This window comes from Syngnathoides biaculeatus, chromosome 20 (assembly GCF_019802595.1).
Source record: "Syngnathoides biaculeatus isolate LvHL_M chromosome 20, ASM1980259v1, whole genome shotgun sequence".
Lineage (NCBI taxonomy): Eukaryota > Metazoa > Chordata > Actinopteri > Syngnathiformes > Syngnathidae > Syngnathoides > Syngnathoides biaculeatus.
In genome coordinates this window covers 14,017,936-14,029,941 of record NC_084659.1, presented here as the reverse complement: position 1 = coordinate 14,029,941, position 12,006 = coordinate 14,017,936, and the positions used below count along the sequence as shown (strand labels likewise).

At 44.2% G+C, this 12,006-nt stretch overlaps 2 protein-coding genes across 9 annotated transcripts; both read left to right on the top strand.

Annotated features, from left to right (window-relative positions):
* On the top strand, window positions 1-6,870 carry LOC133493716 (solute carrier organic anion transporter family member 1C1-like). Of its 5 annotated transcripts, none has more exons than XM_061807405.1 (15): window positions 1-109; window positions 430-560; window positions 699-840; window positions 1,709-1,841; window positions 2,736-2,854; window positions 3,416-3,562; window positions 3,647-3,745; window positions 4,403-4,630; window positions 4,714-4,878; window positions 5,110-5,305; window positions 5,393-5,558; window positions 5,708-5,892; window positions 5,994-6,058; window positions 6,143-6,260; window positions 6,356-6,868. In XM_061807405.1, the coding sequence occupies exons 2-15, from the start codon at window positions 453-455 to the stop codon at window positions 6,711-6,713; spliced, it is 2,229 nt and encodes a 742-aa protein (XP_061663389.1). In that variant the 5' UTR covers window positions 1-109; window positions 430-452; the 3' UTR covers window positions 6,714-6,868. The 5 variants fall into 5 exon arrangements, with proteins under 5 accessions (XP_061663389.1, XP_061663393.1, XP_061663388.1 ...); XM_061807409.1 differs by having other exon boundaries at window positions 6,143-6,169; window positions 6,356-6,560; XM_061807404.1 differs by having other exon boundaries at window positions 5,994-6,260; window positions 6,356-6,869.
* A 99-nt stretch (window positions 6,871-6,969) lies between these two features.
* Window positions 6,970-11,116, top strand: LOC133493717 (calcitonin gene-related peptide 2). Of its 4 annotated transcripts, none has more exons than XM_061807413.1 (4): window positions 6,970-7,192; window positions 10,222-10,314; window positions 10,565-10,702; window positions 10,780-11,116. In XM_061807413.1, exons 2-4 carry the CDS (start codon window positions 10,235-10,237, stop codon window positions 10,955-10,957), a joined length of 396 nt encoding a protein of 131 aa, XP_061663397.1. In that variant the 5' UTR covers window positions 6,970-7,192; window positions 10,222-10,234; the 3' UTR covers window positions 10,958-11,116. The 4 variants fall into 4 exon arrangements, with proteins under 4 accessions (XP_061663397.1, XP_061663394.1, XP_061663395.1 ...); XM_061807410.1 differs by having other exon boundaries at window positions 6,970-7,244; XM_061807411.1 differs by lacking the exon at window positions 6,970-7,192 and adding an exon at window positions 8,254-8,690.
* The last annotated feature ends 890 nt before the right edge of the window (window positions 11,117-12,006 follow it).

The following is a 12,006-nucleotide window of genomic DNA, read 5'->3' as shown; positions in this document are numbered from 1 at the left end:
CCCCTGCCCTCGCGACCCCCCACCCTCCACCCAACCCCTATCCCACGACATGGCCGACAGCCTCGACAGGAGGGAGAGCTTCCCCGACATGGGCCTGAGGATGCACTAGGTACCGGATTCCACTTGGTTCACTTGGGTCCATTTCGTCCCATGAATTGTTATTTTTTGTCAAGTTTATGTGACATGTTTCTGGATATGCACGCAGATCCAGATTTTGTTGAATAATAAGAGTTTAACACGAAACTTGCAGCTGAGGTTCTGTTGATGTTCTGGGTTTTTAAATTTGCTTATCAGTCAGACCTTTGCGAAAACACTTGTAGCAATGGCATCTCCGGTCAGATGCTTTTTGTGATTGATCTGCTTTTCACTGCACGAGGATTAAGTCTTTCCTTGCTTTCCCGTGGTTGTTTTCCCCTTTGCGTCTGAAAGAGGTGCCCGGTTGAATTTCCGCGATGGATGGAATGTGTGAGGACAGAACCAAAATGACCAGCCAGCAGGCTCTCTGCGTCTCGGACGCAGACGTAAGCGGGAAACGCCGACGCGGCATCTCAACTCTCAAGGTAGCGTCTGAACTGACTCCCGAAAATGAGTTGAATATATGAGTGGAAAAAGATTCTGGTTCCAGTCGAGTGTAGGAGTGATCCTGAATTAAATTCATGACAGACCCCCCCACCCCTTTTTTTGTGTGTGTCGTCCAGATGTTTATCGTGGCGCTGTCCTTCGCCTATTTCTGCAAGACCCTGACGGGAACCTTCATGAAGAGCTCCATCACGCAACTCGAGAGACGTTTCGACCTCTCCAGCTCGCACATCGGCCTCATAGACGGCAGCTTCGAGATGGGTATGACCGCGTCGGACTCGCGAGGCGTCAAATATTTCTTGGCCGCGCACACAGTAAGGAATTCTGTAGTTTTTGAGGAAAAACATTCTGGTAGGAGTCACTGTTGGTGTAGTGGTACACACGCCTGCCTTTGGTGTGGGCGGCGTGGGTTTGATTCCCACTCAGTGATCGAGTTGATATCTGCCCTGTAACTGACTGACGACCAGTTCTGCCTTTCCCCGAAGCTAGCTGGGATAGATTCCAGCTTTGCTGCATCCCTTGTGAGGATAAGTGGCTTGAATAATAACATGACATTCTGGCAGCTGGGTTGCCAAGATTTTTCCGTAACTCGACATTGCATGGTGCAATGCATTCTGGGAACCTCATGCCTTCACAAAAAATGAATAGAAAAATTGAAAATAGGGAAGAGTAGGTAACTCAAAAACAATTTTATTCATTATATATTTGAAAGCATTAGCCACACAGTTCTGAAGACCCGGGTTCAATCCCGGACCTGCCTGTATGGAGTTTGCATGTTCTCTCCGTGGCTGTGTGGGTTTTCTCTGGGCACTCCGGTTTCCTCCCACATCCCAAAAACGCGCAACATTAATTGGACACTCTAAATTGTCCCTCGGTGTGATTGTGAGTCCGGCTGTTGTCTGTCTTGATGTGACCTGCGATTGGCTGGCAACCAGTTCAGGGTGTCTCCCTCCTGCCCGTTGACAGCTAGGATAGGTTCCAGCACTCCCCGCGATCCTCGTGAGGATAAGCGGCAAGGAAAATGGATGGATGATTTGACATCATTTTGTTGTCAATTTTAATGTCAATTTTTTTTTTCATATAATGACTGGGAAATGGATTTTCTCTCTCTCTCTTTTCCTGGAGCAAGGCAACCTGTTATTTCTAGCCGTGGTCAGCCATTTCGGCACCAAGATGCATCGGCCCAGGCTCATCGCAGGGGGCTCCGTTCTGATGGCGGCGGGGGCCCTGCTCACCGGTCTGACGCACTTCTTCATGGGACCGTAAGAAAATTCCAGGGTGTTCATCCAATACTGATGCACTAATTGGGACACTTTATTAGGGATAGCGTCACAAGAGCTGCAATCAAAATTCAAAGATAATAGCTAGTCTATTTTGTAAATTATTCATTGGACAGTGGTAACTATTGCAGTTCGTATTATATTAATAGCAGTTTTGTCACAGGTTATAATTGTTAATATTTCATATTAAAAGTCACAACGTGATAAATATTTAACAGAAGCACACTAACTGCCCATTTAATATATCTGGTTAAACATATATTATTGAAAACGACCTACTGAGAATTTAAATGATCACGAGTCCTAAAGTAAGCTGTATGCCCCCCCCCCCTATGCCCCCCCCTATGCCCCCCCCTATGTTTGGTTAGTTGATGTACTGTTAAAAAAAAGAATAGTCAAATTAACATTTTTGCGTTTATCTTATAAAATAATTGTAATAGAATGAGCAAATATTTAAATTATAAGAATTTAAAAAGAAGAATTAATAAACATTTTATCATGGCATATGTTTCATTAAATTAGCCATTTTATCCAAAAATGGGTTCATCATAATGTAGTTATTCATTTTTATATTTGTTTGTCAAATCATTAAATTATAACACATTTTGGGGAAACTAAAAAATTAGAAATTTAAAATGAACAATTTTATTTATCCAGTGAACATTTTAAATAATTTAATGAATATTGATTAATGAATTATGATTAAATGAATTCAGAATAAAATATTTATGATGCATGCACAATGTATTAGTCTTTATATTTAAAATAAATTCTTTTTTAATTTTTTTTCCATTTTTAGTTCATATTAGAGACCAATCTGGTTAAATTTAACAATCAAATGATGAAATAATAATAATAATAATAATTCTTTCACAGCTACAAGTACGAGACGGTCATCACAGCTTTCCAGAATGACAGTACGAGCCCAGTCGCCTGTCTCAGTCCTGAGAACGACGCGAGCCACTGGAACCAAGCAAGACCCAACGCGACACAAGGTACGGGGATTAGGTTTTCTACCCCCCCAAGTGAGCGCGAGCGGCAACATTCCCACAGAAGCCTCGCTTGTAATACCGAATTAACCTTCTTAGAGGAGAGGGAAGCCAGTTAACAAAATATTTCCTCTGGAATGTCGAAGCCTCGGCTCAATATCCAAACTTTGGGAAGGAGCAGAAACAGACATGGATAAACTCAAAAAAGGCTGGCTTTGTTTCAAGTATTCCGGGAATGCCTTGCTTTAGACTTGCTCCCGTACAAATTCAGTACACGGTCCAGGTGAAGGCTCACAACATCCATGATGTTGTCAGTCTGCAAAGTATCATCTCGTCACAAACCGTATTAAAGCGTCCATTTTTTAAAACATGGACAAAGATTTAAAATTACAGTCTTCAATCATCCTATCCCAACATAGACCAGATCTACGCTTATGATCAATTGTATATCCGAGATAGCCAACGCAACGGCGTTGATGGACTGCGCCTGAACGCAATTGGATGTAATCATGCATGCCGAGTTCTGACCCCGGAACGCCCCCAACGCCGTTCATCGTGTCTGTGCAGCCTGCGAAAAGGAGCCCGGTTCCAACATGTGGATCTACGTGTTGCTGGGGAATGCCTTGCGGGGGGTCGGAGAGACTCCCGTCACGCCTCTGGGCATCTCGTACATCGACGACTTCGCCAGAGCTGAAAACTCTCCCTTCTACATCGGTAAAAAGTCAATTCCCAATCTCTCCATTTGAACGGCATGATGGGAAAAACTTAGGATTTTATTTTAACTTTGTTTTTTGGAAGCTTGTCTGCAGACTATTGCCCTCCTTGGCCCTGTGTTTGGCTACCTCCTTGGCTCCTATTGTGCCACTATCTACGTTGACATTGGATATATTGATATGGGTGAGTCTGAACTGTGTACCAGTGACATTGATGTTTTGCATAATCGTGATGTGATCGTGGCAAATACATGACCCCCTTACTAGCATATACAATACAGACCTCATGCCAGCCCCTGAAAAAGCATCTACAGGGAGTCCTCGGGTTAAGACGGTCTGGACCAAAGACGTTTCAACTTTCCAACGCCCGTCCCTGTCCGCCATTTTGTCTGGTTAATGCTTGCCTGGGAGTATCTTCACATTTTTTGCCCTCCTTTGTAGACATTATCGCCCCAAAGAAGAAAGCTGTGTCTCTTAGCAATGCTTCTGCAGCCAAAAGAAAATCCATGACCATGGAAACAAAGCTCAAGATCATAAAAAGATCAGAGAAAGGAGAGACTCCAACTCCACCAAGGCTTCAGTCGGTCGACCGTGGTGACAATGATTAAAAACAAAGCCTGTGTTTTAGCGCATGTGATGAAGGGTTTCGTACCTCTGTCGGATACAATGATCACAAAACAAGGTTCTTTCATATTTGTCGAGATGGAGAGGGTTGAGGACCAGGTTCCTTTGCAATAGCTAAGCACAGCCTCCCCTTCTTCTTCTCCATCCACCTCTCAGCAGTAATGCTAAGGGACGGATCTCAGTCGTAGACTAAAGGACTTCCTTTATTCCCTTCCAGAAACTGTAACCATCTCTCCAAATGATGCCCGGTGGGTGGGAGCCTGGTGGATGGGCATGCTGGTGTCCGCCGGCCTCCTCTTCCTTTCCAGCCTTCCCTTCTGGTTCTTCCCCCGCTCACCTGAGGTCGAAGAGGCCGAGGCCACGCCTGTGGAAGAGATACCGGACGCCAGAGCGGACCCCCCCGGCAATGACAAGACCGTTAAAAAGATCGCAGAAATCGCCCAAGGTATTTTTGGAGTCCCATTTTTTGCCCACCGTTCCCCGACAAAATGCCAGGCCGATCGATCGTCTTTACTTCCTGTCGTTTAGGTTTCCTTCCGTCACTGAGGCAGCTGCTGTGCAATCCGGTCTACTTCCTGCTCATTTGCGGCAGCACGCTGAAGTTCAACTCGCTTGTCGGCATGTTCACCTTTAACGCCAAATACATAGAGCAGCAGTTTGGACAATCGGCATCCAGGGCCAACTTCCTCATAGGTAAAAAGGATGTGAAGAGTCAGTGAGGTCACCGTTAAAAAAAAAAAAACTTCTGCAATCACAGACATACTTGGATGCATTTTAGCCACGTTGCAGTTTTGTAATGTGAATTTGTAAATCCTGAAAAGCTCAAGCAGACAGATTAGTGAGTTTGACCTGCAACCGTAGTGAAGGAACGTAGGGAGGGTTGGTGCCTCATCAGCCGCTTTAACTCCCCTTTTTTATTCGCAGGGGTTCTGACCCTGCCAGCCGTCGCCATGGGGATCTTCCTGGGGGGCGTCGTGATGAAGCGCTACAAGCTCAGCGTCGTGTCGGGGGCTCAGTTCTCTTTCGCCGTGTCCCTCGGGGCCTACTTACTCATGTTGCTCAAGTTCGGCACCAAGTGCCACAACATTCCCGTGGCTGGACTCACCGCCTCGTACAATGGGTCAGTGTGTGCGGGGAGAGGGGAACCGATCGTGCCTGGGTCTGGAATGTGTTCCGTATTTGACTGTAATATTCTTTTCCCTGACAGGACGCTAGGAGCGTTACACGGTGGCCAAGCGCTCTTCTCGGAGTGCAACAGAAACTGTTCTTGCTCGGCGGAGGACTGGGACCCGGTGTGCTCGGACAGTGGCATCACGTACATCTCGCCGTGTATGGCCAGCTGCCTAAGCTACAGTGGATTCGGCAAAAAAACAGTAGGAGCCCCATCGCTTTGCAGCGTTAGACAGACAACAACGCCGCATTTTCTTATCAGCACTACAGTACAAATGTTGCCCAAGATGCATTCCGAAAAGAAACACTCCAAACGACCATAGATAACGAAATAATAACTGCCCTCCTACAGGTTTTCCACAACTGCACCTGTGTGTCTGCGTCCTTCCCGGCGGGCAGCAGCACTTCGGTCAAACTGGGGCAGTGCCCCCAAGCCAAAAGCTGCAGCCGCAGTTTCAGCTTCTACATGGCTGTGTCCGTTCTCAGCGCCTTCATCAGCTCCCTGGGGATCACGCCTGCCTACATGGTCACGATAAGGTCGGTTTTTCAAATCCCGCACGTTGGTACCTTGACAGCCCCAACCTGCGAGTTTTTAAGTTACCAGCCGTGGATTGCCGCTGTTCTTTTTGTGGTTCTAGATGCATCTCGCCGCATCTGAAATCCCTCGCCCTGGGTATGCAGACCATGATTATTCGGGTCCTTGGTAAGAGTTGGTTAGGCAACGAAATGCGCAGCATTTGCGTCACTTCATTCATGATTTGGACATTCTACGACTGGTTTTCGACAGGCGGGATTCCAGCGCCGATTTACTTTGGTGCGTTTATTGATTTGACGTGCTTGAAGTGGTCTGTTAAAAAGTGCGGGGGTAGAGGTGCTTGTCGCCTTTACGATGCCAATATGTACAGGTATGGCACTACGTAAGGTTTAGGATCTTTTTTGGGTCACAACTGGCATCCAATTCAGGGTTCCATTAACCCCCCCCCCCCCCAACCTTTTGCAGGGTCATCTTCCTGGGTCTGGTTTCCGGTATCAGCGGCATTTCCTTTTTCTTTGCATTCGCTGTGATAATCCTCCTCCGTAAACAGTCCCAAAACGAGGAGGATGAGCCGAAAGCCCTCAAGCAAATGGAACTTCACGCCCAATCACGATTTACGGATGAAGCACTCAACGCGAGGGCCGCGCAGGAGGTCGTGGGGATTCCCAAAAACGGCGTCGCCACCGCACGCGACGCTGCCGAGGCCGCGCTGCAAACCGACGAGGACCATTGCGAAGCCGGCAAAAACGCAGAAGTGGAACATCCAGAAAAGAAAATGACTATTGTGAAAATAACTCATTTGAAATCGGCCCATTCCCACTGAAGCCGCTTTGTTTTCCTCTTATACGTTAAGAGTATTATGAAGTATTTGATCATTATTATCTAGCCTTGCAAAGGGGTGAAATATTTACCGTAAATTTCTGGAAAGTTTACGGTAAAATTTCAATGGGAAAAATTCACATGTACAACAAAGCCACCAATGTGAAGTAATATTATTATTACATATATTTTGGACATTAATTGATAAAAAATTGAAAATAAAGAACATTTTTGAAATCCAAGCAAAATCTGGATATGTGGCAGCTTTCACAGCCAAACGTGGAAGAAACATCCTTGACCCCGCCCCCGACGTCACCAGCACTTAGCATTACAGACCATTCCGTTCTAGCTAAGGCAAGATGCCGACGTGTTCCGCACCAAACTGCAAAAAAAAACTGAGAAAACGCACCCAACGCAACGCAATTTGTCCCTCTTTAAACTCCCGTGGGGTCAACCTGACAGGATAAAGCTGTGGCTGTCGCAGTTGAGTCTCGTTCATCAGCCAGGGAAATTTGCACGCATCTAATCATTGCTGGTAATTAGCCGCTGAGTTATAGCCTCTCGTGCCGGTACTGTATATGCAACAACATACTTTATGAGGCGGCACGGTGGCGCAGCTGTTGAATCCTGGACCTCCGTGTATGGAGTTTGCGTGTTCTCCCCCAGTGTCTGCATGTGTGTAACCTGCCTCCTGCCCGTTGACACCTGGGATAGGCTCCAACACTCCTGCGACCATCGTGCAGCTAAGAAAATGGATAGGTGGATATATAGGTGGAAACACACAACACTTCCTGGTTACTATTTATGGCAATGCGCGTGTGCAAACCTAACCCTCGATCACGAGAGGCTGGCTGCTTGAAAAATATAACTTGGGGTCAAAAAGTCTGGCCACGCCTGCTGTACATTCTCTAAATCTAAACCATCTCCTCAGAAAAGATTCAAACAAATCTCCAAGGTCCATATAATGCGACTGTTATTCTTCGTCATCAGCGCCACGCCCCTCCCAACACGTCGAGTTCCGCCTGTTTGTATGCTGGCTCAAGCGCACAGGCTTGAACATCGTGCATCCTGCTAATTTTGTTTGTTTGTGATTATTTTTCACAAAAATCGGCCACAAAATGCCAGATAGTGGACGTTTTCTGTTTGGTGAAACGTGTCCATGAGCAATCGGGGCGGGGTCAGAGCAGGAACCACTGTCAGGTTTCCAGTCGGTCTCATTACAACGTCTGAGCGAGAGGGGAATTTCGAGAATACTTTTCCAATTTAGAGATGTTTCTTGGTGTAATCTGTGGATAACTCATCTACCCTCATCTACTAACTTTGAATGTGTGCTCCCATTCCTATAATTTTAGGGAAAGTCTTCCTTCAAGCTCGGGAATTTTGGAAATGTTCCAAATCCAAAACTTAGAACGGGAGCGATAGGAACTGGAATGTTGTGGGTAATTTGATGGAAAGGTATCATACACAAGAAAAATCATAAAAAATATTTTAGAACTGTTCCCAGATCTGCACTGTGTATTTTCATATGATACAGATACAGGTGATGTTGCAATATTGTTTCTGAACATCACAGATCTGTTCAAATAACTTCATGGATACAAACACGGAAATAGAAGTTTCCCCTTTGTGAACCCGATGACAACTGTTGGCTTAACAGGAGCTTTCAGCCTCAGCTCATTTATGCTCCCAAAGATTTTATACATGAATGCAAAACAGACATGGGTGCTATAGATTAAAAAAAAAAAAAAGTGGAGCGAAAATGGCATATTTTTGCATATTTACATTAAAAGCTAAAACAAAGCGTCGGCCCACGTGGAAAAAAAAGGTCATTTTCATTTCCATGGGCTCATATATTTGTTCATTCAGAGTCCGTGTGAGTGGCGTTTGTAAATATCCTCCCGGAAGTTGCGTTGCACTCCAAACTATCCCGATTTTGTTCACGTATCCTGTCGCATCACATCACTCCACTTTCCTTGGAAAAGTAAGTTTGGTCATGACCTTGCGGTGACTTTCGAACTGAGATGAGAAAAACACCGTATTCTTTTTTTTTTTTTGGGTGGTTCTTTTACTGTTCAAGAAAAATATATAAATTGCAAGCGAGGGGGAAATAGAAAAGAGGGATGATTCACTGCTCACGTTATTAATTTATTCATTCGTACTTGCTCAGTTGTTGTGACTCGTCCCATTAAAATATTGAACCGCTCTTCATTATTGATGATCGTAACGGCACGCCATTTATTATTCATGACGAACGGAAGCCTGGAGGGAAGGAGGAAGGCGCAGAGTTCGAGTGACCTAAAACTTCTGAAAGCATCAGGAGATACATGGGCCTCCCTCCCGGGTATCGGTTTTCGGGCAGAGGGCGTAAGGGGGGTCTTATCCTTCATGACGATGACGACGGCAAAGAAGATGGCGAGTTTTCGGTGTGAGTGCCATGAAAGTCGGTGTGCCAGGGTTAAAGGGCGTGACTTAAAAGCACAGCTATGCATCCAATATATGCCGTGCAAGATACTGTCCCACATCTCCACCCCTAACCCCTCAAAATCGCACCTCATTCATTCGGGAATGAAAAAAAAAAAAGAAATTCATAGCTATATTTGGAGAACTGATGTCACAAGTGGTTTGAGCGCAGCCCCTATAAGTGTTGGCGCATTGGCAGACAGTGTGGCACTGCTCAATAGATCGGGCTGGACTTGGCATCAGGAAATATAATGTAAGTATTTTTTAAATTTTTTATTGATAGTTTTGTGTGCCAACGTGTATAATCCCTTTCATTTTTAACCCTTTGAATTACATGCATGAGAAGTATTGAGTACTTCTGGATATAATATGTATAATTATATAGAATATATAAATAAAGATGTCATCATAAGATACATATACATATTATTACATATTTATTTATTCTAATTTGCTGTTTTTTTGTTAAAATAAAATATAAAAAATATAAAAATAAATGAAAATAAAACTATTTTTGTATACAAAAAATGATCAAAGTAGATTAATATATTATAAATAACATACTAGTATTCTTGTCTAGTGCCAGGTGTACTAAGATTTTATTAGCAGGTTTAAATTATTCTGAATAAATAACATGCTCTGTGCAATATTAATAATATTTTGATAGTTTTTCATTTTCAATATTTTTTATATTTTGTATTCGTACCAAAAGATAAAATATTGCATTTATTTTTTTCGGCAGTAAAAATGATTAGTTATGGAAATCCAATTCCTTATTCAATTGATATCATAAAATTCATAACAGAGATTTTTTTTTTAACCACAATGTCAAAATTCAATAGGTTTAATCACCCTTGAGCTAAATTGGAGATTTAAAAAAACAAATGAAATAAATCGGTAGATAATGGATGGATGGAATCAAATATTAACATAGACATAAAATGTTGAATTTATGTGAAAGCTCAGTTGATGATTATTTCCAAACATGTGTTGAATCAATATGTACATCTTTGTTGTCCCACAACTGTGATATCCCCCCCCCCCCCATGCAGATTACCCATCACCATGTATCACCCGAGGGTGGCTGCATTAGTCCTCCTGCTTTCTATCTTGCTCCGTTGCATCGCCGCGGCACCGAGCAACAGGTGGGTGAACACGCTGCAAATATTATATTCCCACATTTCTATTTGGAAGTCAGGCTTGATGGAGGGGGTTGCAGGCGTAGAACCGGAGGTCGAAATTGTGCAAAATTGTGCTCATCCGAGAAGATGTGGCGCGAAATGAGGGGATTGAAGTGGCCACTTTTTGTTCCTTCTCCCGCTTTGGGACTCGCGTTCCAAGAGGTGGTCATCAACGTCGGCGCCTGTGCCATACAGTTTCTCATTTGTGATTCAGACCCTCAAGTTCCAGCTCGTTCAGCGACGAGGAGAGCGCTCTGTCAGACGGCCAAGAATGGTCCTTGCCCATGTTCCCCTTCTCCAACCCTTTCCTCGGCCTCATGGCCACACGATCCCAACGAGGAGACACGAACAGGTGGTCCATCTCTCCAAGTGAAGCCAATCTGCTATTTTTGGTTTTACTTCCAACAGCATCTTCTCTTGTCGTTTTAGTCACTCCATCCAGAAGAGAAAGTGCAACACGGCCACCTGCGTCACCCAAAGGCTAGCCGACTTCCTCGTGCGTTCCAGTAACACCATCGGTACCGTGTACGCGCCAACCAACGTGGGCTCTGCCACCTACGGCAAGAGGGGCTTACTTCTACCTCCCAACTACTACCTTCCCCTCTAGTACATGTAACCAATCATACAGTACATGATAACATTCCAATATTTATGAATGTGTTCCTGTTGACTATCAACTTTAACCTTCAGTATCTTGTGCTAAATGTGCTCTTCTGCAGTGGCGTGATATGATTATGAGAACAAACAATGCTAGAAATAAAAAGAATACAAGTGCTATATGATGTTGAGCTATATTGATTTTTTTTTTAAAGTTGCACAAGTGTTTTTCCCCAATAAAATGATGTGTACTGATCCACATTATTGTACAGAAGCTGGAAAAGTGTTCAAATCGCAATCATAAGAAACTTGATTGTATAACATCTGTGCAAGTATGACATGAGAATTTTTAATTTATTGCCTCATAGATATCACTTCATTGTTAAAAGAACTGTTTAAATCGGTTGGCCTTTAAATAAATCACATTTCAGTTCATATGGAGCTCTGGTGGTAAATATAATTGTGTTTTTTTTTTTTACTCATATTAATAAATGAATTACTGACATGGAAAGATTTCTATCTTTCTATCTATATCTGCTAAGAGAGGAAGTGTGGTACTGGTTTGGCGGAGAAATGTGTTAGAATAGTACAGGACATGTATGAGGGCAGCAGAACAGCGGTGAGATGTGCCGTAGGTGTGTCCGATGAATTTAAGGTGGAGGTGGGACTGCATCAGGGATCCGCGCTGAGCCCCTTCCTGTTTGCGGGAGCAATGGGTAGGCTGACAGATGAGGTTAGACTGGAATCCCCTTGGACCATGATGTTCGCAGATGATATTGTGATCTGCAGTGAAAGCAGGGTGCAGGCGGAGGAACAATTAAAAAGATGGGGACATGCACTGGAAAGGAGAGGAATGAAGATTAGCTGAAGTAAAACAGAATATGTGTGCATGAATGTGAGGGGTGGAGGAGGAAGAGTGCAGCTTGTAAGGAAGTGAAGAAACGGGTCCAATTGGGGTGGAACAGTTGGCGGAAGGTGTCTAGTGTTCTATGTGACAGAAGAGCCTCTGCTCGGACGATGGGTAAAGTTTATAAAACAGTGGTGAGGCCGGCCGTGACG